The sequence below is a fragment of the Gorilla gorilla genome, chromosome 11 (genome assembly GCF_029281585.2).
Source record: "Gorilla gorilla gorilla isolate KB3781 chromosome 11, NHGRI_mGorGor1-v2.1_pri, whole genome shotgun sequence".
NCBI lineage: Eukaryota > Metazoa > Chordata > Mammalia > Primates > Hominidae > Gorilla > Gorilla gorilla.
The window spans coordinates 122,287,025-122,311,195 of NC_073235.2; the positions used below are offsets into that span (position 1 = coordinate 122,287,025).

At 52.2% G+C, this 24,171-nt stretch overlaps 1 protein-coding gene across 4 annotated transcripts; it reads left to right on the forward strand.

Annotated features, from left to right (window-relative positions):
- Positions 1 to 2,645: 2,645 nt before the first annotated feature.
- On the forward strand, positions 2,646 to 23,916 carry STK11IP (serine/threonine kinase 11 interacting protein). Of its 4 annotated transcripts, XM_004033261.5 has the most exons (26): positions 2,646 to 3,439; positions 4,268 to 5,125; positions 5,295 to 5,381; positions 8,436 to 8,641; positions 8,842 to 8,916; positions 9,189 to 9,284; positions 9,669 to 9,776; positions 9,906 to 9,977; positions 12,802 to 12,928; positions 13,150 to 13,253; positions 13,389 to 13,484; positions 13,670 to 13,711; positions 13,906 to 14,052; positions 14,247 to 14,331; positions 15,237 to 15,620; positions 15,773 to 15,978; positions 16,287 to 16,403; positions 16,553 to 16,730; positions 18,775 to 19,005; positions 19,126 to 19,229; positions 20,299 to 20,396; positions 21,211 to 21,389; positions 21,620 to 21,701; positions 21,935 to 22,005; positions 22,553 to 22,800; positions 23,509 to 23,916. In XM_004033261.5, exons 3-26 carry the CDS (start codon positions 5,321 to 5,323, stop codon positions 23,656 to 23,658), a joined length of 3,267 nt encoding a protein of 1,088 aa, XP_004033309.4. In that variant the 5' UTR covers positions 2,646 to 3,439; positions 4,268 to 5,125; positions 5,295 to 5,320; the 3' UTR covers positions 23,659 to 23,916. The 4 variants fall into 4 exon arrangements, with proteins under 4 accessions (XP_004033309.4, XP_018878034.3, XP_055235614.1 ...); XM_019022489.4 differs by lacking the exons at positions 2,646 to 3,439; positions 13,389 to 13,484 and having other exon boundaries at positions 5,036 to 5,125; XM_055379639.1 differs by lacking the exons at positions 2,646 to 3,439; positions 21,620 to 21,701; positions 23,509 to 23,916 and having other exon boundaries at positions 5,036 to 5,125; positions 22,553 to 22,714.
- Positions 23,917 to 24,171: the final 255 nt, after the last annotated feature.

The following is a 24,171-nucleotide window of genomic DNA, read 5'->3' on the forward strand; positions in this document are numbered from 1 at the left end:
AATATTGTTATTCTGTTGCTTTCTTTTCAGTCAGTCATTCTCAGGCCCCAGCTTCTCTGATTTCTCGGTGAGCTTAGTTTCTGCCTACCCAGCTTTCCCTCTGTGTGCCTCAAATTAAATCTCTTCCGGAACCAGGCTCTGATGAGCGTGCCTGGTCACGGTCTAACTTGGAGTTCTCATGCCAGACCTCCTCCAGTGTGGCTGATGTGTCCTGTATGTTTTTGACTTTGGTAACTGAGTTAATTCCTGGGCCAGTCTTTTGTGGCCAAGTCTAGTAGCAGAGCCAAGGTTACTTATAGAAAGAACTACCTCCGGCCACTCATCCTGGGGCTGTGGCTACTAGGCATACGGATTCCTCTCTGGTACAGACTCTTTTTACCAAAACCATATTTGGAGGTAATATTCATACCTTTTCATTCTCTTCCATCCTTCCCCCTTTCCTACTCCACAAAGATAGCAAGTTTTTTCACCCTGTTGCCCAGGCTGGAGTGCAGTGGTGTGATCACAACTCACTGCAACCTTGAACTCCTGGGCTTAAGCAATCTTCTCGCCTCAGCCTCCTGAATAGCTGGGACTACATACACCCACCACCATGCCCAGCTAAAGATACCAAGATGATGAAACAAATAGATCATCCAATTTCACCCCCCTTCACCCCCAACCCAAGTGTAACATTTTCATTTTGGTGGAATCCGTAGGTCTCAGTTATCTGATCTTCTGTTGGGGGCTGCAGCATCAGAGCAGGGAGGTCTAGACCCAGGACAATGGCTTGTATCCTAAAGGTGAAATATGACTTCTGTTCCCCTGTAGGCAAGGATCCTGGGTCTTGCATGGTTCAAGGTATCAGAAATAAGCGGGATCTGAGATCTCTATTATGTGTCTGGCAGTCATTCTTCATTCTTGTATGAAGATACTCTCTTCTCCCTTCTTTTTTCTTTTCTTTTTCTTTCTTTTTTTTTGAGATGGAGTCTCAGTCTGTCTCCCAGGCTGGAGTGCAGTGGTGTGATCTCAGCTCACCGCAACCTCCGCCTCCTGGGTTCAAGCGATTCTCCTGCCTCAGCCTCCTGAATAGCTGGGACTACAGATGCACACTACCATGCCTGGCTAATTTTTGTAGACAGGATTTTGCCATGTTGGCCAGGCTAGTCTTGAGCTCCCGACCTCAAGTGAGCCACCTGCCTTGGCCTCTCAAAGTGCTGGGATTAGAGTCATGAGCCATCATGCCCGGCCTTCTCCCTTCTTTTCATCCCCGAAACCTAAGCTAGTAACCAGCACACCTTTCCTTACCCTCTTTTATCATCAGCACTTTGCACAGCCTACTCCAGGAAACTCAGGGGTGGTAGGGAAGCTACCAGCAGCAGCTCTCTCTCCACACAATAACATGGGGGTGGAGCCCCAGGCAGATGAGTAGTGCCTCCCTAGTACCAGAGTGCTAGGAATTCTTTGTCATGTGCAGCTGGTGTTGGTGCTTGGAAGAACCAACTGGACATTTCTGATTTTAGGTGGAGTACCAGTCCTGGAGACTAAAACTTAGAAGAGTGTTTGCAAGTTAACAGAGTGATATCATAGCATATCTTTGAGAAACACAGGCTCATTGATGATAGTATGAAATTATGTAATAGCAGCCCATACATGTTATGCTACTTTACAGCAACATGAATTTTTGAAATGGCATTGCATACTTTTTTTTTTTTGAGACGGAGTCTTGCTCTGTCACCCAGGCTGGAGTGCAGTGGTGCGATCTCGGCTCACTGCAAGCGCCGCCTCCTGGGTTCACGCCATTCTCCTGTCTCAGCCTCCCGAGTAGCTGGGACTACAGGCACCCACCACCATGCCCGGCTAAATTTTTGTATTTTTAGTAGAGACAGGGTTTCACCGTGTTAGCCAGGATGGTCTTGATCTCCTGACCTCGTGATCTGCCCGCCTCGGCCTTCCAAAGTGCTGGGCTTACAGGCGTGAGCCACCGTGCCAGGCTGCACACCATTTTAATACAGAGAATTTTTTTTTTTTTTTGAGAAGGAGTTTTGCTTTTGCTGCCCAGGCTGGAGTGCAATGGCGCCATCTCAGCTCACTGCAACCTCCGCCTCCTGGGTTCAAGTGATTTTCCTGCTTCAGCCTCCAGAGTAGCTGGGATTACAGGCGCCTGCGACCACGCCTGGCTAATTTTTGTACTTTTAGTAGAGACAGGGTTTCACCATGTTGGCCAGGCTGATCTCGAACTCCTAACCTCAAGTGATTCACTTGCCTTGGCCTCCCAAAGTGCTGGGATTTTGGGTGTGAGCCACTGTGCCTGGCTGGGTCATTTTTAATGTCCTAAAGTTCTCTTGTTCTCTTCACATAGATCTGGCATATTTCTCAAAATATTATAAGCATGTGTGTATTTGTATTTATATCTATAATTTATTTTTTGGCTGCTATGATGAATGGGAATTTTTTTCCCTTTTAGATTTGCTAATCTAGACTTCGTTTTGTAAAGGTTTTGTCTTAGTTGAGGTTCTTATGGTAGCAATTTACAGAAATACATTCAGATTAACTTAGGCCAAAAAAAAAAAAAAAAAGAAAAAGCGGGGGAGAATTCTCTGGAAGGCAGCCAAGGCCTCCCCTACAGGCCAAGGGTAGAAAGGAGCGTGGGCCTCAAAAGGGGGAGGGAAACAAGAACTACGGAGTCTCCTGTTGCTTTCCCTTAGTAGATCTATTTTTCTCTCCCTCTGTAGTTCAGCTTTCTTTGCTTCTCCCTTTGTCCACTTCCACGTTTCTGAGAAGCAAAGGGATATAGAGCAAACCTGGCTACAGGGGCTACCCATGTGGGTGGAGCAATTCTCAGAAAATAACTATGGGTTGAAAAGGCACGGCTGAAACAGATTTCAAGACACTGCAATGTCAGGGACTTGAAAATAATCTGTTTCTTGCCTAAGAGGGGTAGAGTTGGCAGTTACTGTTTGGGAGAATCTGCCCTTCTAAGTTCCAGATGATTAATAAACAGGGACTGACAATCGTCAGGTTATGGGATTAATAATTCAACAAAATATACTGAGCTCTTACTCTGAATTTGTATTTGCATACTAGTTAGCTGTTGTAGGGGCTGAAAAGTTGTGATGCCTTTCTTCCTCATTATAAGGGTCAGAGCTCATATAACAAAAGATAGGTTAAGAGAAAAATCTAAAATAAACTAAGAAGTTTATTTAATCAAAGTTTTACATGACATAGGAGCCTTCAGAAATGGCTACCCAAAGAGCCAGGGAAAACTTGTTTTTAATGCTTAGATTCTATGAAAAATGGACAGCCTGGAGTAATGTGGTTGGGCAAAAAGTGTGCCACTTAATAGTAACAGACAGCAGGGGGAAACCCAACAAGGTCTTTCTGTGTAGCATTCCTTCCTCCCAGGTATGAGGCAGGATCTCTTCCAGAATGAAGGTCTTACGGCCTACTATCAGACAAGGTAGGCCAGAGAAGTTCTTTACGGCCAGCTTGTTTTTTGGACTGAGTTTCCCTCCTGTTGCCCAGGCTGGAGTGCAATGGCGTGATCTCGGCTCACAGCAACCTCTGTCTCCCGGGTTCAAGCGATTCTCCTGCCTCAGCCTCCCGAATAGCTGGGATTACAGGCATGCACTACCACGCCCAGCTAATTTTGTATTTTTAGAAGAGACAGGGTTTCTCCATGTTGGTTGGGCTGGTCTCGAACTCCCGACCTCTGGTGATCCGCTGGCCTCGGCCTCCCAAAGTGCTGGGATTACAGGCGTGAGCCACCGCGCCAGGCCACGGCCAGCTCTTACATAGAAAGGTGGGGGAAGTTTAGGTTTTATGGCTGGCTTTGGGGGAGAGGGCTTCTAGTTTCTGTGACTCATCTTGGGGAAGAGGAATTCTGGTTTCTATGGCTTGCCTTGGGGAAGAAAGAAGGCTGGGAGACAGGAGGGCAGGAAAAGGTCGGAGAGACTGTGCCTGAGGCCTTCCAGTCTCTTTTAGTTCCAAATAGCATACCAAAGCGCCGTTATTTTGGGGTATTGTTTTTCTGAGCTCAACACTGCTTCGGATGTATCTCCACTTACTTTATTTAACCTAAAAGGCTTTCAGCTCAGAGCACAAGTAGTATGCCATGAATGCGAAATTGTGTGGTTCAAATATTCAAAATATTTGAAATATTTGCCATTTCAAATATTTTGTCTTTAGAAAATAAAATCTTTCAAATCTGGCAACTTGGGATAAAGATGACTATGACCCTATTCCTCCTTTCAACTGGCTTATGATTCATTTTGATTTTCCTCTGTAGAAATGGGCGCTTCATGAAAGAAACTCTCCCTGAAAACCAGGAATTCTGTTAAAAGACCTTTTTGCTAATCTAGTTCAGTAGTTGACGTTAGCATTTGACGGGGAGCCTGGTGAAAGCTACCATGAGAATTTGGAAGCAAGAAACTGGCAGTCCTGGCGCTACTGGTTACTAATTGAACGACCTTCGCAAGTAACCTAGCCTCTGTGAACCTGTTCTCATTTTCAAACGCGGTTGAATAACTACTTTTCAACTAGGATGTTGTGAAAGGTAATAGGGTAAAGACAAAGGACTAGGTTCGCGTGGAGCCCAGTACTGCTGAAGGAAAGATACACGAGTTTGGAGGGAGTCTAAGGAAAAGGAGGCAAAGGACCCCGGAGGTTATATCCTCGGTAGCCTCAGCTTTTACACGATCTAAGTCCATCCTACGGCGGATACGCTCTCCTTTCACTGGAAAATGACTGTTTGCTTTGAAAAAATTTTTATCTAACAAAGCTCCATTTCTCTAAACTTTGCTTCCCCGCCCAGTTTGCAAACGAGTCAGGGTTTCCTCACCGGCGCGGTAGGCTCGCCGAAAGCCAAGCGGGAGCCCCAGGCTGCGCAGGGCTCCATTATTCAATGGGAGCCCAGCTCCGGGCCAGGAAGCCCAGGGAACCACTGCAGCCACCACCGCGGTCAGGAGACAGCCCCCGCACCGCCCCTTTTCGATTCGTTTGCATGACCTACGGCGCAGTTTCCGGCGGCAGAGGCATGTTTTCCGGTCGTCCCTTGGCTCGATTTTCTTCCGGGGCGGGACTTCCTTTCCATCATTGATAGGCGCCGGGCAGCTGAGCTGGTAGGAGGACCAGACGGGGAGGTTCGGTATGTCTGACCAGGACTTATGTTCCTCGAAAGGGCGGCCAGGAGGATGCTCTTCCTCTCTTTTCTTTCTCGCCTTTTTCTCCGCATGACGCCTCGGTTTGCGCGGACGCCCTGGGCTTTTGGCACTACCGCCCACCTGAGGCTCTTCCGCTTCCTCTTTTCCCCCCAGGCTCCGCCCCCCAGCGTCCCGTGGCCATGACGACCGCTCAGAGGGACTCCCTGGTGTGGAAGCTCGCGGGGTTGCTGCGGGAGTCCGGTGAGTGGACTTCCGGTTGGGCTGGGCCTCGGGCCTCGGACCTCGGACGAGGTGGGGATGGTGCCTTCTGGAGACACGCCCTGAGAGTCATGGAGTTACGACTGGTAGGGTCACCAGGTGTCAGAGTTCAATTTCTTTACTTTTCCCAGGTTTGTTCGCCCTTACAGTGTCCTTTGCCTGTGATAGCCTAAACTCTAGCCGTCCTTTGAGGCCAAACTCCGGTATCCCTCCCTCCGTGCCTTCTCTGACACTGTCAGAAGGAAGTGATCATTACCTGACTAAAAGCCCCTCAGGACCAGGGACTGATCTCGATCATAATCATTATTGTGTAGCAAGGTACTAAGTACAGTAGACAGAAGCACGAGATTTGGAGTCGGACCCACTTGGGTTGGAATATCAACCCTCTTTCAAACTTGCCATACTGTTTCCTGAGGCTCAATTTTCCTCACAGATTGGCATAATGATTGTACTTAACATTTGTGGGGATTCGTTTTAATTCATGTATTTAGTACAATGCCTGCAAGTATAGTAACTGCTTACAGTTGGGAGCTATTGTTATTGTAATGATTTCCCTGATGCTTGGCACTGTGCCTGGGCATAGTGGAGCCACAGTAGTTGTTGAATACTTGGTTGGCATTAGTTGTGGTAGAAAAAGCCTTGGCTTTGAGATCAGATAGGAGAAGTAACTTCCTACCAATTATATGATCTCCATCAAGATTTTTCACTTTTTTGAACCTCAATTTTCATATCTGTAAGATGGGGTTAATAGTGCTTCTCTTTGAGAGATTCTGAGAAGGTTTGAATGAGATACCAAAGTCATCTGGTACATACTCCAGTTAATGTTAGCTGTCCTCCATCACTCCATGCTCCTATTGATGATATCTGTGGAAGCTCTCTTTATAGCAGTTTTCTTTTCTTTCTTTTCTTTTTTTTGAGACAGAGTCTTGCCGTGTCACCCAGGCTGGAGTGCAGTGGCACAATCTCAGCTCACTGCAACCTCCACCTCCTGGGACGAAGTGATTCTCCTGCCTCAGCCTCCTGAGTAGCTGGGACTACAGGTGTGCACCACCATGACTGGCTAATTTTTGTATTTTTAGTAGAGACGGGGTTTCACCATGTTGGCCAGGTTGGTCTTGAACTCCTGACCTCAAGTGATTAACCTGCCTTGGCTTCCCAAAGTGCTAGGATTAAAGTCGTGAGCCCCAGCACCTGGCCAGTAGCAGTTTTATTTCCTGGCTTGTATTGATAACTTTGCAAATGTCTTATATCCTTCTCTGGGAGGAGACAACTAGGAGGCCCTTTGAACGTGGGAAGAGTCCTTGAACCATGTCTGTATCTATCCTCAGTGTCTAGTACATACAGAATCCTTCATGTCAGGTTGTAGGACTTGTTAATTTATTCAGTGATGAATGGTGGGTGTGTGAATGTGTGACTACAAGGAGGTAGCAGGAGAAGAGCTTTGTGGCAGCAGAATAGTTTTGTATCTTGATTGCGTGGCTGCAGGAATTTATATAAACAGCATATAGCTATATATACATATTGTACCAACATCAGTGTCCTGAATGTTTTTTTTTTTGAGATGGAGTCTCGCTCTGTCACCCAGGCTGGAGTGCAGTGGTATGATCTCGGCTCACTGCCACCCCTGCCTCCCGGGTTCAAGTGATTCTTCTGCCTCAGCCTCCCAAGTAGCTGGGACTACAGGCATGTACCACCATGCCCTACTAATTTTTGTATTTTTAGTAGAGATGGGGTTTCACCATATTGGCCAGGCTGGTCTTTAACTCTGGACCTCGTGATCCACCCGCCTTGGCCTCCCAAAGTGCTGGGATTACAGGCGCGGGCCACCGCGCCTGCCCTTTGTTTTTTTTTGTTTTTTTTTTTTTTTGTTTGAGATGGAGTCTACCTCTGTCGCCCAGGCTGGAGTGCAATGGCTCAATCTCGGCTCACTGCAACCTCTGCCTCCTGGCTTCCAGCTGTTCTCTGGCCTCAGCCCCTCGAGTAGCTGGGATTACAGGCGCATGTCGCCATGCCCAGCTGAGAATATTTGTATTTTTAGTAGAGACGAGGTTAGAGTCATAGAATAATTTTTTGTGTTTTTAGTGGAGACGGGGTTTCACCATGTTGGCCAGGTTGGTCCTGAACTCCTGACCTCAAGTGATTAACCTGCCTTGGCCTCCCAAAGTGCTGGGATTACAGGCCTGAGCCACGGCACCCAGCTCAGTGTCCTGACTTTGATATTGTACTATAGCTATATAAAATGTAACCATTAGGGAAAACTGGGTAAAGGATACAGGGGACCTTTCTGTACTATTTCTGCAACATTCTTTGACTCCGTACTTATTATATTTTTTAAGCCAAAAAAACATTCCTTCATGCCCAGCTTGTAGCTGCACTTTTTTAGGTGCAGTGATGAATACCAGAGTGATCAAAAGATGCCCTCAAGGATGAAAGTCTCATTAGAGAGAGCAGTTTTAACAGACAGCAATAACAATGCCTTAGTGCTATAATGAATAGTTATTCTATGACATACTTTTTAGTATTGTTTGAAAGTTTCTACAGATGTGCTTTGCAATCAGAAAAAGAAAGAAAGATAAAACTTCCAATTAACTTTTATGTAATAATGAGTGACTGCAATATGAAAATTCAGCAGTATTACTTCTTGAGGCGGCTTCCTGGAGGAGGCTGGTCTCAAGCTGGGCGGTGGAAGGGGGTGTCTCATAACAAGAGAGAACTGTGAACCAAGCTGGCTGTATTTCCAGCACTGTCAGTAGATGAGGCTCTTTTGAGCAGAAGGTGAAAGAAAATTTGGAAGAGTTGGTTGGAGTTGTGTAGCCAAGCAGTCTCATCAGGCTGAATGAAATGTTAGGACTTTTTTTGAAGATGAGGGGAGCCATTGAATGCTTTTGAGCTGAGAAGGAGATAGAAAATTTGATCCTGCAATAGAAGATCTACAATATGGATTGGAGTGGGTATATTTTGGCATCATAGAGCCTTAGAATAAAGAGAAAAATCTTTTCACTGTGTCTTCCCTCCTGTCTGCCCCTTTTTCTGCAGGGGATGTGGTCCTGTCTGGCTGTAGCACCCTGAGCCTGCTGACTCCCACACTGCAACAGCTGAACCACGTATTTGAGCTGCACCTGGGGCCATGGGGCCCTGGCCAGACAGGCTTTGTGGCTCTGCCCTCCCATCCTGCCGACTCCCCTGTCATTCTTCAGCTTCAGTTTCTCTTCGATGTGCTGCAGAAAACGCTTTCACTCAAGGTTCTGGGTGTGGGGAAGAGGCAGGATGTGCAAGGAGCCCAAGAGAATGATGGAAGTTGGGGGTAGGGTAGGGGTGCAGAAGTCTGCAGTGCCAGGATCCAGAGGGTGTCAGAGGTACCAGTGGTTGTGCTAAGGAAGGAATGTTGAGGGCAGGGAGATCTGCTGTGCCTCAGTAAATTGAGTTATTTTTTTTTTTTCAGCTGGTCCATGTTGCTGGTCCTGGTCCCCCAGGGCCCATCAAGATTTTCCCCTTCAAATCCCTTCGGCACCTGGAGGTATGGGGACACGGGGGGATGTTGGTGCACAGCACCCAACTTGAGGCAGCCCCTTGGGGATGGGAAAGAGAAGAGCCTCTTTGGTGAGGAGGCCAGGCCTGAGTATACCCATTGCTCTGCAGTCATGTGATATCCACTGTCTTTCCATTTACTGCTTCCCTAAACCATAGCTGGGCTTTGTGGTCTTCTCCCTCCTCCCAGCTAGGGGATGGGGATGAGGTCTTTGTCTTCTGTGGGGTTCTGCCTTCCTCCCTCCGCTTTCCTTGTCCCAGCTCCGAGGTGTTCCCCTCCACTGTCTGCATGGCCTCCGAGGCATCTACTCCCAGCTGGAGACCCTGATTTGCAGCAGGAGCCTCCAGGCATTAGAGGTAAGGAGAGTGAGGGGTGAGCTCAGACACCTCAACTTGAGAGATGTAGAAGACCAAGCTCTGATGTTCTCCCCTCTCTGCAGCTCTCCCTGCCTCCTGCTTCCCTCTAGACAGTGTCCTCACTCCCTCTCTGTGTTCCCGCAGCACTCTGTAACTGCCTGTATATTTATAGTTGTACCTACCATATTATATTACATATTCTAGTGTCTACCTTCCCACTGTCCCTACAGTGAGTTCTTGGGTCAGGGACCTGGGCTTTAAGCCTGTGTCTTCAGATGGAGTTCAGTGTATAAAAAATAAATGAGTGACTGGGTGGTAGAGCTTGGCCTTGGCATAGGGAGGAAGGGGAGGGTGGGGTAATGAAGCACCCATCTGTCTGCTCAGGAGCTCCTCTCAGCCTGCGGCGGCGACTTCTGCTCTGCCCTCCCTTGGCTGGCTCTGCTTTCTGCCAACTTCAGCTACAATGCACTGACCGCCTTAGACAGCTCCCTGGTGAGTGCCTCAGAGGGAAGAGGGTTTCGAGGAAGGGCAAGGCCAGGCCTTTGGAGAGGAGGGCCAGCTGGTTGACCAGATAGTATTGTAGTGAACATCGATTCTCTGCCTCCTCCCCGTCTCTCTCAGCGCCTCTTGTCAGCTCTGCGTTTCTTGAACCTAAGCCACAATCAAGTCCAGGACTGTCAGGGATTCCTGATGGTGAGTATGGGCAGTTTGGCAGCTGGCACACCATGGGTCTTTGATTGCTCTGCTCTCACTCTCTCTCCTTGACCAGCTTTTACTCCCACCTTGCTCTTGCCATGAGGGTGGAGCTGCATTCTGGGAGATAGCACTGCTTAGACACTAGCATCAGACAAACCACAGTTCATATCTCAACTTCTAATACCTGTGCAACTTTGAGCAAGTTAGTTACCTCTTGGTTTCTTTACCTGTGAAGTAGAAATCACAAGAGTACCTGATTTTTTTTTTTTTTTTTGAGACGGAGTCTCGCTCTGTCACCCAGGCTGGAGTGAAGTGGCGCAATCTCAGCTCACTGCAACCTCTGCCTCCCAGGTTCAAGCAATTCCCCTGCTTCAGCCTCCCAAGTAGCTGGGATTACAGGCACGTGTCAACACACCTGACTAATTTTTGTATTTTTAGTAGAGATGGGGTTTCACCATGTTGGTCAGGCTGGTCTTGAACTGCTGACCTCAAGCAATTCACCTGCCTTGGCCTCCCAAAATGCTGGGATTACAGGCATGAGCCACCACGCCCGGCTGAATACCTGCTTTTATAGTATTAAAATGATTGTGAAGAAGTACCCAATGTTGCTTAGTCTAGTGCCTCGCTCAGAAACTGGTAGCTTTTGTGATTATGATGAAGAACCTTTCTTCTGGGTCCTCCCATCCACCTGTCAGAGATAAAGCCGAACTAGTTAAAGTAGTAAGGACAGATTTTTTTTTTCTTTTTTTTTTTGAGGCAGAGTCTTGCTCTGTCACCCAGGCTAGAGTGCAGTGGTGTGATCTTGGCTCACTGCAAACTCCACCTCCTGGGTTCAAGCAATTCTCCTGCCTCAGTCTCCCGAGTAGCTGGGATTACAGGTGCCCGCCACCATGCCCAGCTAATTTTTGTATTTTTTAGTAGAGATGGGGTTTCACCATCTTAGCCAGGCTGGTCTTGAACTCCTGACCTCATGATCCGCTCGCCTCAGCCTCCCAAAGTGCTGGGATTACAGGTGTGAGCCACCGTGCCCGACCAAGTAAGGACAGATTTTTTATCAGTGATAAACTATTGCAGCGGGGAAGAGGGTGCAACGTGAACTGAACGCCACTTCAATTTGTGCAGAGGTGACTGGGCATTTTAAAAGGAGAGCGAGGGAATAGGAACGGGAACTGTGAGGGCTTGAGCAGAGTAAGGGAAGTGGAAATGTACGAAAAGCAGAAGTGGAGGTTGGTTCACATGAAGCCCTTCTGGGTTTGCTAAAAGTTAGGCTCCTACCTTCCCACAGAGACTGGGAGACGGGAGCCCTGTCATCAGGTGTTGGCTAGAACAAATGGGAAATTCTTTTGGCAGCCTTGACTTTTCCCAGGCAGGAGCTTAAGGGGGCTAGAGTCACCATTCTAGGGATGCATCCTTGAGATGTTAGAACTTTGCTGTTTTTGTTCAGGTTTTTTACTGTGGGGGTTGGAGGAGTCAACAAAAATAATTTGTGTTGAATTTTGTTGAACTTGTGCTGAACAAGTCTGCAGTTCTTAACAGGCCAAAGTTGAGGCCTAGTCAAAAAGAAGGCCCAGAGGAGCCTGAGAAGGGTTTGATCAAGGTGAGAACCTCCTCTAATTCAGGGAAAGAAGAGACACTCCTCTTTCCCCTGAACAATATAAATCCTTTTCTTCCTTGATCACCTTTTGTTCACTAAAAACCAGCTGAGCCATTTATTGGGACTTGGTAGTGGATGAGTTTTGCTGGATGGTGAGAGTGACCAGGCATTTAATGGGGGACATTTCTACGGAAACAAAAAGGGAAACAAAGATGAATGGTTGGAGCAGACTATAAATCCATTTTCTGAGTCCAGAGGGCAGCCAGTTGAGATTTCTAGGTGTTGAGCTCTATGTTTCTTTAGATGGTGGAATGAGGATAGCAGTGGCAACCGATGGATTTCTTCGTTTGTAGTTTGAATGTTTGTGGTGATGGCATAGACAGTGTTACAGTCACGGTTATTTCCCTGAACAGAGCCTGGAAGATACAGAAGTGTCAGTGGACTTTTTTTCCTTTTTTTTTTTAATGAGACAGAGTTTCGCTCTTGTTGCCCAGGCTGGAGTGCAATGGCACGATCGCGGCTCACCGTAACCTCTGCCTCCCAGGTTCAAGCGATTTTCCTGCCTCAGCCTCCCAAGTAGCTGGGATTACAAGTGTGTGCCACCACGCCCAGCTAATTTTTGTATTTTTAGTAGAGACGGGGTTTCACCATGTTGGCCAGGTGAGTCTCGAACTCCTGGCCTCAAGAGATCCCCCCTCTTTGGCCTCCCAGAGTGCTGGGATTACAGGCGTGAGCCACTGCTCCTGGCCGGCTGGGCATTTTAAAAGGGGGCGGGGGGGAGTGGGCAGGGGAATGGTAGGGCCTTGAGCAGAGCTGGGGGAGTGGAAATCAGGTTGGTCCACATGAAACCCATCTGTGTTTGCTAACTAACTGGCACTTACCAAAATAAGGCCCTTATCCTTTCACAGAGACTGGGAGACCGGGCCCTATCTTCAGGAGTTGGCTGAAACAAATGGGAAATTCTTTTGGCAGCTTTGACTTTTCCCAGGCAGGAATTTAAGGGGGTTGGAGTTGCCATGCTCAGGGTGTGGCCTTGAACTGTTAGGAACAGTGCTGGTGTTGTTCAAGTCTTTTAACGTGGGAGTAGGGGTGGATGAAATCATTTGTGCTGAGTGTGTGCAGTTTTATATAGGCCAAGGTTGAGGCCTAGTCCAGAAGAGGTCTCAGAGGACCCTGGCTAGAGTTTGGTCAACGAGAGAATCTTTTTCTCCCCTGTACCCCTGCCAGGATTTGTGTGAGCTCCACCATCTGGACATCTCCTATAATCGCCTGCATTTGGTGCCAAGAATGGGACCCTCAGGGGCTGCTCTGGGGGTCCTGATACTGCGAGGCAATGAGCTTCGGAGCCTGCATGGTGAGTGGGGGTGTGTGATGGGGCAAGCATGGAGGGGAAGGGGGAGAGTGAGGCTGGGGCTGGCCTGGGGACCATGTGCCTCTAGAGCCTTGAGAGGGCTTATGGGGAGTGCAGGGGTGCTCCGGCCGGTCTTTCTGCTGCACCCTCCCCCAGTGCGTGCACCACACTCACTTGCGTGTACTCATCCACATGCTCTTCCTTCCTTCTTGCGTCCACCCCAGGCCTAGAGCAGCTGAGGAATCTGCGGCACCTGGATTTGGCATACAACCTGCTGGAAGGACACCGGGAGCTGTCACCACTGTGGCTGCTGGCTGAGCTCCGCAAGGTGAGATGGGAATGCATCAGGGGCCTGGGAACCACCCTTGCACATATCCCCCCATGCTGGTTTGGTCAGTGCCTTCTTCACACAGGGAGGGCCAGGGCCCCAGGCCCTCCTCATTCTCCCCTTCCTGCCGTTCAGCTCTACCTGGAGGGGAACCCTCTTTGGTTCCACCCTGAGCACCGAGCAGCCACTGCCCAGTACTTGTCACCCCGGGCCAGGGATGCTGCTACTGGCGTGAGTGATCGTCCTGTGTCCACTCTGCTTCCCCTTTCCTGCCCAGTCCTCCCCCACCTTGCACCCTCTTGCCATCGCTGGGTGAGGGGCCAAGGACCTGGACCCTGCTTACTGTGTTCTTAATACCTGGAACTCAGCAGGATGGGCCTACCACATACTCCCTCCCCCTTTTTGTCTTTGCTCAGTTCCTTCTCGATGGCAACGTCTTGTCACTGACAGATTTTCAGGTCGGTGTGGTTGGGGGGCGAGGACTGTAGGGGGAAGACACGAAGGGAGGGCGCTGGGGTGAGAACAGAGGGCTGGCTGGTGACAGGGTCTTCCTGGTCAGTGGAAAGTAGGGTCCCGCCTTTTGGCTGGCTTGGGCAAGGCAGAGGTGCTCCCAGGCTCCAACCTCTCTCTCCTTCCTGTCGTCACGTGCCAGACTCACACATCCTTGGGGCTCAGCCCCATGGGCCCACCTTTGCCCTGGCCAGTGGGGAGTACTCCTGAAACCTCAGGTGGCCCTGACCTGAGTGACAGCCTCTCCTCAGGGGGTGTTGTGACCCAGCCCCTGCTTCATAAGGTTAAGGTAAGCAGCATCCTCCGCTGCCTTGTGCCTGCGGTTGGGTGTCTCTCCGGGGACTCTGGGCTACAGTGGGCAGGGAATGGTAGGAACTGTGCTTGCACGTGGTCGGGGTTTCTTTGATAGGTTGGATGGCCAGCCGTGGATGGCAGGGCTGGAGGCTTGGCTTTCACAGAACTTCTTCCCTCCACCAACCTCAGAGCCGAGTCCGTGTGAGGCGGGCAAGCATCTCTGAACCCAGTGATACGGACCCGGAGCCCCGAACTCTGAACCCCTCTCCGGCTGGTAAGTCAGCTTCATCCCACTAACCTCTCTCGTCCCCATCGAGCTCACTCTAATTTTTAAGTTACGGTGAAGATCTGCTGGAAGAAATGTTATTTTTTGTTGGGGTAGAGTATTATAGAGGGCTTCTTAGTCTTTTTTCTTTTCTTTTAGTTTAGGGAAAGGAGAAGACTGCTTCTGGGAGCATTTTGAAAACTTTTCGAGGAACATTAATTTTGTGGGGTGTCAAGAGATCATGTAGGCCAGGTGCAGTGGCTTACATCTATAATCCCAGCACTTTGGGAGGCTGAGGTGGGAGGATTGCCTGAGCCCAGGAGTTTGAGACCAGCCTGGGCAACATAGATGTCCATTTCTACAAAAAAATTTTTAAATTAGCCAGACGTGGTGGTGTGCGCCTGTAGTCCTAGCTACTTGGGAGGCTGAGGCAGGAGGATCGCCAGAGCCTGATAGTTCAAGGTTGCAGTGAGCTATGATCATGCCACTGCGCTCTAACCTGGTGACAGAGTAAGACCTTATCTCTTAAAAAAAAAAGTAAAAAACCCCAAAACAAAAGAAAGTGTATATGTATATATATAAAATAATAGGATTGTGGCCAGAGAAGTTTGAGAAATACGAGGTTGAAGAGAAATAGGTGTGTCAGCTGCCGGCCGTCTCGGGCCCTTCAGGATGCTGTCATGTATGCTGAGTCTCCAGAAGTAGCATAGGATGCGCAGCTTGGATTGCATGTGACCACAGTGTTCCATAGGACACGCTTTAGTACATGCCGCGGAGGGGACGCCTGTAGCCTCCCTTGCCCGTGTCCCCATACACAGCCCATCGCCCCCTCATCGCTGAGGAGCACCATTGAAGGATTTGGGGCCATCTGTGTGGGGCAGGTTTGCTCAGTTCTGGGTTCCCCTCCTGCCTAGGATGGTTCGTGCAGCAGCACCGGGAGCTGGAGCTCATGAGCAGCTTCCGGGAACGGTTCGGCCGCAACTGGCTGCAGTACAGGAGTCACCTGGAGCCCTCCGGAAACCCTCTGCCGGCCACCCCCGCTACTTCTGCCCCCAGTGCGCCTCCAGCCAGCTCCCAGGGCCCCGACACTGCACCTAGACCTTCACCCCCGCAGGAGGAAGCCAGAGGCCCCCAGGAGTCACCACAGAAAATGTCAGAGGAGGTCAGGGCGGAGCCACAGGAGGAGGAAGAGGAGAAGGAGGGGAAGGAGGAGAAGGAGGAGGGGGAGATGGCGGAACAGGGAGAAGAGGAGGCAGGAGAGGAGGAAGAAGAGGAGCAGGACCAGAAGGAAGTGGAAGGTGAGCCCTTTGTGGGCTGGGGCGAGCTGAGGCCAGGGGCCCTTGGGATGTTTGTGAGTGGTGGGGTCTGGCGGGTGGAGGGCCAGTTCGGGGGAGGGCGGAGTGTGGGTACTTTCCCTCCCTGCAGGCCTTCTCTCTTGGTCTCTCCACAGCGGAACTCTGTCGCCCCATGTTGGTGTGTCCCCTGGAGGGGCCTGAGGGCGTACGGGGCAGGGAATGCTTTCTCAGGGTCACTTCTGCCCACCTGTTTGAGGTGGAACTCCAAGCAGCTCGCACCTTGGAGCGACTGGAGCTCCAGAGTCTGGAGGCAGCTGAGATAGAGCCGGAGGCCCAGGCCCAGAGGTCGCCCAGGCCCACGGTGAGTGGGGCGTGGCAGGGTCTCTGGAGGAGCCAGTTATGGGAACATGGCTGTTGTGTGCCCTGCACCGGGCTGGGCATTTCCTACAGTCTCTCCTTGGCACTAGGAGCCGAGGAGGGGAGCCTCAGAGGTTGCAAGCACTCGGGAAGCTGGGCTGAGGAGCAGGGATTCTGTGCTGGAGCTTGGACGTCAGCACAGGCCTTTGACAGGCTTCAGAGGTCCTGCCATCCTCCATGCTCTCAGCATCCCCTCATCCCTCTGATCACCGCCCCTGCTGTTTTTCACCCGGTCCCCCTCTTGCTGCGCAGGGCTCAGATCTGCTCCCTGGAGCCCCCATCCTCAGTCTGCGCTTCTCCTACATCTGCCCTGACCGGCAGTTGCGTCGCTATTTGGTGCTGGAGCCTGATGCCCACGCAGCTGTCCAGGTGATGGCGCCCAGAGTGGGGGCCCAGGAGGCTGTGGGGATTAAGAGAGCCAGAGGGGAGTGGCAGCAGGCCTGAGGGCCAGGGGCCTGTGGGAGGTGTCCGTCTGGGATCCGCCTTCTCACAGCTGCCTCTGATCCACCCTCTGTCAGGAGCTGCTTGCCGTGTTGACCCCAGTCACCAATGTGGCTCGGGAACAGCTTGGGGAGGCCAGGGACCTCCTGCTGGGTAGATTCCAGTGCCTACGCTGTGGCCATGAGTTCAAGCCAGAGGAGCCCAGGCTGGGATTAGACAGTGAGGAAGGCTGGAGGCCTCTGTTCCAAAAGACAGGTACAAGTCCTGCCCTTGACCTCTCTGCCCACACGCCTCCCCTGTTCCAGGGAAAGTGGCTCTGTGTAGGGGAGTGTGAAGGGGGAGCCCTAGGGAGAAGGGGCTAGAGTGGAGAGCAGTTGTTCTGCCTGGAGGAAAAAGAAAACCGTCTGCCTGCTGCATTTACAAAAAGGAAAACAGAAAAAAAGAAGAAACTATATCCTGTTTTTTTTTTTTTAAACTCTAAAAGTCAGGAAATGCAGTCTCTGTAACTGTGCTTAACTTGAAGGCTTGTTGTGTTGGGGTTTTTTGGCTGATATTTCAGACACTACATAAAACCTAATGAGCCCTCACTGCAGTATCGGATTGTGGTGCTGCCTCTGCCAGCAAGTGTAGCTGTTGAGTGAGATGCTCGGGGAGTTGGCTTGGTTTATCCTTCCCGGCTGACCTTGGAAGGTACATAATGTCCTGTGGCATTTCTTCATGCGCTAGTCCTTAAAACAAGAATTGTTTCCATTGTAGACCAGTCAGCACTATCTTTGAAGAAGACATTGAAGAAGAAATAAATATGCTTGATAACAGCTGTGTGGAAATGCCAGAATTTTATTAGACGGTTTTCTCTTCTTGGCGGCAGCTGGAGCAGGGGTTTACATTTTATTCAGAAAATGGAGCCCTGCTCCATTCCCCACTGTGAACTGGCCTGGGCATGCAGCCTTAGCGACACAGCGCAAACAGAAACAGCCCCCAGCCCCTCCCGGACCCTGGCTGTACACCATGAGGTGCTGTGGTCTCTGGAGCCTCTTCCATGGTGGCGTTATTAATGAACATTACTGTGGGCTCTGTTCTCCTTTAATTTTTTTTTTTCTTTTTTTTTTGAGACGGAGTCTCACTCTGTCGCCCAGGCTGGAGTGCAGTGGCACAACCTTGGCTCACTGCAAGCTCTGCCTTCCGGGTTCACGCCATTCTCCTGCCTCAGCCTCGCAAGTAGCTGGGACTACAGGCGCCCGCCACCACACCCAGCTAATTTTTTGTATTTTTGGTAGAGACGGGGTTTCACCGTGTTAGCCAGGATGGTCTCAATCTCCTGACCTCGTGATCTGCCCACCTTGGCCTCCCAGAGTGCTGGGATTACAGGCGTGAGCCACTACGCCTGGCCAACCGTTCTCCTTTCACTTGCACCTCAGTTACCTCTTCTGAACAAAGAAGGGAATGAACTCACCCCCTGGTGCTGTTACGCTATTTAAATGTGACAGTAAGGCACCAAGCAGAGGGCCTGGTACAACACAAAGGTCTCCTGTAAATGGTAGCTGCTGCCGTTGCCCCCAGCTGTATGGTCCTGGGCAGCGTGTGTAAATGATTTAATATTTTCTTTCCTCTTTGCAAAATGGGATAGGGAGAGTTTCTCTGGTGATGAAATGCGATCATACTGGCATAGGAGGTAGCACATGCCCAGCACAGTGTAGCTGCTCAGAGTGCTGCCTCTCTCATTGCTGATCCATGTCCTGATTCCTTCCCAGCTTCCTGACACTAAGGATGAGTATAAGATAGATGCTATTGTCATCCCTATTTTATAGACGAGGAACCAGGCTCACAGAGCTTAGATGACTTGCCCATGATTACAGAGCCATTAATTGATGGAGCCTGGAATTGGACCGAAATTTGGCAACAGAGTTCTCTCTGCCTTTCCAGACCTGTTGATTTTGGTCTTTCAGACGTTGCTAGGAGAGCCCTGAAGTACTTGATCAGCCCAAGTCTGTAAGAGGGCATAAGAGCAGGTCCTGGTTGTGTTTGGCCCAGTCTGAGAGGGCCTAGAGTTAGAAGGTAGAGTGCACTTTGAGGAGTTTGTGGGCCAGGGTTAGCTCATCCCTCCCTGGGATGGGGAGTGATCAGTTGGCAGCTGTGCCGGGAGAGGGAGCTGGTGGCCTGGGGCGCGGTGGTTGTGTATGGAGCTGGAGGCTTGGGCTCAGGGGAGACCTGAGCGTGGGGAAGGAGCATCGTGAGCATGGTGGGAGTTGTGGCACTGTGTGGGGGAGGCTCATGGGGACCGTGTCCATCCTCCCTCCAGAATCTCCTGCTGTGTGTCCTAACTGTGATAGTGACCACGTGGTTCTCCTCGCTGTGTCTCGGGGAACCCCCAACAGGGAGCGGAAACAGGGAGAGCAGTCTCTGGCTCCCTCTCCGTTTGCCAGCCCTGTCTGCGACCCTCCTGGCCATGGTGACCACCTTGACAGGGCCAAGAACAGCCCACCTCAGGCACCGAGCACCCGTGACCATGGTAGTTGGAGCCTCAGTCCCCGTGAGTATAGACAAAACAAGACATAGATGAGTTTGGGGAAGGGAAGGGGCACTGATGGGGAGGTGGAGATGGAGCCCAGGGGCTGCCACGGGCAGGCTGATGCCCCCTCATTGCCCTCAGCCCCTGAGCACTGTGGCCTCCGCTCTGTGGACCACCGACTCCGGCTCTTCCTGGATGTTGAGGTGTTCAGCGATGCCCAGGAGGAGTTCCAGTGCTGCCTCAAGGTCTGTGCTCCCTGACACTGCCCATGCCCCCAGCTGGCCAGGGTGCCCACTCGTTTCCATCACAGCCAACTGAGTCAGATCAAGCACTCTAGAGACCTGATCTGGCTTCTGGTTTCAACCCCAGCAGCTTCTTGCTGTGTGGCCATGGACACATTCCCTGGTATTTGAGTCCCAGTTGTTGCCTGTCTGCAATGGAGATAACGATGCCTCCCTTACACAGTGGCGTGCATCAGTGCTCATGTTGAAGCTGCCCAGCCCAGCACCTGGCACTCATCAATGGGGCCTCCTAGCATTATTCTAAACACATGATGTCATTAGGCCTTTGTTGAGCACCTGTTGTGCTAGACACTGAGGATCTACAGATCAGTCTTGCCCTTGATCTTACAGTCTGGTGTAAGAAACTGACAATGATTGTGCAATATGCAAATGCTGTAATCGGGCTAAGGCCCTTGAAGGGGTGTCTAGTCCAGCTTGAGTGGGTCAAGGAACCTTCCTGGGAGGTGATGTCTAAGCTCAGTCTTGAAGGGTAAGTTAAGGAGTAGGGAGAAAAAGAATGTCTTAGGTAAAGGAAGCAGCAAATGCATGGAGGCCCGAGAGTGTCGCTGGTGGGGAGAACTGCCCAGGATGAGGGCACCTGGACATGCAGGGCGAGGGGCAGGGGTCCTGAGAGGACTCTGGGGGGCTGGCAGGGGCCAGGTCAGGAGCTGCCTCCTGTGTCTGCCAAGGAGTTTGGACTTGTTTCTGAGGGCCACCGGGAGCCACTGAAGGATTTGAAATGGGGCAGTAATGGTCAGTTTTGTGCCTTAGAACAGTTAGTCTGGCGGAGCGTGGAGGGGGTGAGGCGACAGGCAGGGAAGCCAGCTGCCGAGGCTCTGAGCGGGCAGGGGCTGCAAGGCAGAGAGCGGTGGTGGATGAAGAGGCTGTCGAGTGTGAGGGAAGCTCCATAGACTGGTGGGTGGGCAGTGGGAGGGTCAGGCCGAGGGTGCTGTCACCAGGAACTCGGCTTTCAGTCTGGCCCCACCTCCCCAGGCCTCTCATCAGGTTTCTCACCAACTTCCTCTTCCCCCAGGTGCCAGTGGCATTGGCAGGCCACACTGGGGAGTTCATGTGCCTTGTGGTTGTGTCTGACCGCAGGCTGTACCTGTTGAAGGTGACTGGGGAGATGCGGTGAGTGAGAGGGGAGATGCAGTAAGGGGGGAGATGGGGTGAGTTGGGGGGAGATGGGGGAGTGAGGGGGAAGATGGGGTGAGTGAGGGGGGAGATGGGGTGAGTGAGGGGGGAGATGGGGTGAGTGAGGGGGGAGATGGGGTGAGTGAGGGGGGAGATGGGGTGTTGAGGGGGGAGATGGGGTGAGTGAGGGGGGAGATGGGGTGTTGAGGGGGGAGATTGGGTGAGTGAGGGGGGAGATTGGGTGAGTGAGGGGGGAGGTGGGGTGAGTGAGGGAAGGTGGGGTGAGTGGGGGGGACATGGGGTGAGTGAAGGGGGAGATGGGCTGAGTGAGGGGGGAGATGGGGTGAGTGAGGGGGGAGATGGGGTGAGTGAGGGGGAAGATGGGGTGAGTGAGGGGGGAGATGGGGTGAGTGAGGGGGGAGATGGGGTGTTGAGGGGGGAGATGGGCTGAGTGAGGGGGGAGATGGGGTGTTGAGGGGGGAGATTGGGTGAGTGAGGGGGGAGATTGGGTGAGTGAGGGGGGAGGTGGGGTGAGTGAGGGGAGGTGGGGTGAGTGGGGGGGACATGGGGTGAGTGAAGGGGGAGATGGGGTGAGTGGGGGGTGGAGATGGGGTGAGTGAGGGGGGAGATGGGGTGAGTGAGGGGGGAGATGGGGTGAGTGAGGGAGGAGATGGAATGAGGGGGAAGATGGGGTGTGGTGAGCGCATGGGGGTGATGCAGTGAGTGAGGCAGGTGCAGCTGGGGCAGGGCCTCTCTGGGACTCTCACTCCACCCTCATGCTTCTCCATTGCTCTGTCCCCTCTCTCCACAGTGAGCCTCCAGCTAGCTGGCTGCAGCTGACCCTGGCTGTTCCCCTGCAGGATCTGAGTGGCATAGAGCTGGGCCTGGCAGGCCAGAGCCTGCGGCTAGAGTGGGCAGCTGGGGCGGGCCGCTGTGTGCTGCTGCCCCGAGATGCCAGGCGTTGCCGGGCCTTCCTAGAGGAGCTCCTTGGTGAGGGAGGGGAGGGGAAGGCAGGAGGGTGGGCAGGAGGGTGGGCAGGGCCCTGGGGCCAAGCTCCCCACCTGGTACCCAGTAGCGGAGACAGAGAGGTAACAGGACTTGTCCCTTGTAGAAGTTTCTGAAATCCAGAAATATGGAGAATAGGAAGGGATTGAGAGGTGGTGAGTTTAGGCTGGAGGAGAGCAGAGCCTTCTAAAGTTCCCTGGCCTGGCTCTGTCTAGATGTCTTGCAGTCTCTGCCCCCTGCCTGGAGGAACTGTGTCAGTGCCACAGAGGAGGAGGTCACCCCCCAGCACCGGCTCTGGTGAGTCGATAGGAGGCAGAGGCTGGGGTTGCTGCCCAATCCTCTTTCCACAGAGCCCCAGACATGGCCCTGTGCTGAGTAGGTCCTGGGCAGCCACCTGTCCTCATGCCATGCCCCTTATGGGCCCCTAGTGTCTCCTCCCAACCTCCTGCAGGGCTTTCTTCCCACTCTCCTCTCTCCAGGTCCTTCCCACCCCCTAGCTGATCTTCCTGTGCCTGCCACGTTCCCTCTAGGCCATTGCTGGAAAAAGACTCATCCTTGGAGGCTCGCCAGTTCTTCTACCTTCGGGCGTTCCTGGTTGAAGGTGAAGCCTCTGTGCAGCTGATGCTTCCCTGGTCTCTGTACCCCACCTTGTCACAGGCACTGGCCCACGCGCAGCACCTGTACAGTGCCCTTGCAGCAACTGTCAGTTCCTGGAACCTGGAGAGCCTCTCACTCGAGGGCATAGCTGAGTAACAGCCTCAGTGTGCCCTGACCCTCTGGGTGGGGTCAGGAGGCACCCAGGATCCTCAGTTACCCAGAGCCTTTGCTCTCGGGCCCAGGCTTTCTATGAAGTGGAGCAGTGTGGCTGAGTCGGCCCTGCCTCATCAGTCAGAGAAGGAGAGGGTGGAGCCTTGTTTCCGAGTAGGGTGGGTGTGGGGCAGTGGGGGGCGGTAGGCCTCAGAGGTATTCCAGAGTAGAGATTCATGGAGCTTGGGAAAGGGAGGGTCTTGGCCCCAGGGGCACAGGCTGCTTTGTGACCCACCTCAGAGTGTGGTTCACACCTCTTCTCCCCAGCAGCACTGGGACACTGGCCCTAGGGATCTGGGCCCCTCCATGACCTTCCACACTGGATGCCTCTTTCCCTACAGGCCCTTCCACCTGCCTCGTATCCCTGTTGCTGACTCCATCCACCCTGTTCCTGTTAGACGAGGATGCTGCAGGGTCCCCGGCAGAGCCCTCTCCTCCAGCAGCATCTGGCGAAGCCTCTGAGAAGGTGCCTCCCTCGGGGCTGGGCCCTGCTGTGCGTGTCAGGGAGCAGCAGCCACTCAGCAGCCTGAGCTCTGTGCTGCTCTACCGCTCAGCCCCTGAGGACTTGCGGCTGCTCTTCTACGATGAGGTGTGTGTGTGTGTATCTCCAGTGAGAGGGAGGGAGGGGAGATGGTGAGCACAGGTTGGGGCCATGAGGGCAGGGTGGGAAATGGGTCTAGGAACCCTGGGCATTGGTGGCAGGATGGCACTTACAGATGAGAGAACTAGGGTTGGAGGAACTGGGGGACTCTAGGCTTGGATGAATACAAAGTCAGAGAGGGAGGCAGCTGTAGGCAGGGGAGACACCTGGACTGGGAGCCCAGCCATTTAGCTGGGCCACAAGGCTTTCAGTGAGGTTTCCGGCAGCTTTGAGTTGGCAGGATTGGGCCGGTTGTATGCCAGCCATTTGGCCTTTGTGACCACCACCTGAGGAGATACGGTTACTGGTCCTATTTACAGATGAGGAAGCTGAGGCTTGGGGATGTTAACCAGTTTGCCCAGGCCAAAGTGGTGGAGCCGGTAATTGAATCCACAGTTCCCTGAAATTGAGTCCGCATCTTCTGTACAACAGGGAAGATGAAAAAGACAGGTCCTCTGGAGGCTTTCAGTAAACGTTGGCTGGATTCTGTTTACAAAGCTCAGAGTCAGGATCTTTTATGGGGAGTGACACAAGCCTGGGGAAGGGGAGAGGCACCGAGCCAAGGTGGAGACAGTGAGGCCTTCCCAGAGACCTCCCTTGTACCCACCCTGGTGTGGTCCCCATGATCCTCGCCTTGCTAACTGCTCGGTCTGTCAGGTGTCCCGGCTGGAGAGCTTTTGGGCACTCCGTGTGGTGTGTCAGGAGCAGCTGACAGCCCTGCTTGCCTGGATCCGGGAACCATGGGAGGAGCTGTTTTCCATCGGACTCCGGACAGTGATCCAAGAGGCGCTGGCCCTTGACCGATGAGCGTCCCACGCTGACCTTGGCCCTGACCTCAGGAGCCACGCTGTAGACATTCCCTCTCCTGGTCTCTGGGTCTGGCTTCCAGGCTCTGGCTGTGGACGTCTTCAGCCTCTGGGTGCTGGCCAGTGAGGCCCCAAATGACCCAGGGCTTAAGGGAGAGGCGAGAGAATGATCTGGCCTCGGGGGACAGGCCACCTGGTCAGGAGGAATATTTTTCCTGCACTTTTTCTCAGGTATCAATAAAGTTGTTTCCAACTCATAGGTCATGTGTGGTACTTAGAGTCACTCATAAGGCCTGCAGTTCCCCTAACCTCTTCTGACAGAAGCTATCCCACCCATCACCTTTCCTGAATGGGCAGCTCCAAGCAGCCTTGTTTGTGCCATGAGACCCCATCTCCAACCCAACTGTGGTCCCAGCATGGGAGATCAAGTAGAGCTCCTGACCCACAGGCACACAGCCCCAAGCTGGCAGTGACTTGTCATGTGGCCTGGCATGGAATTGCTGCCAAACAAATA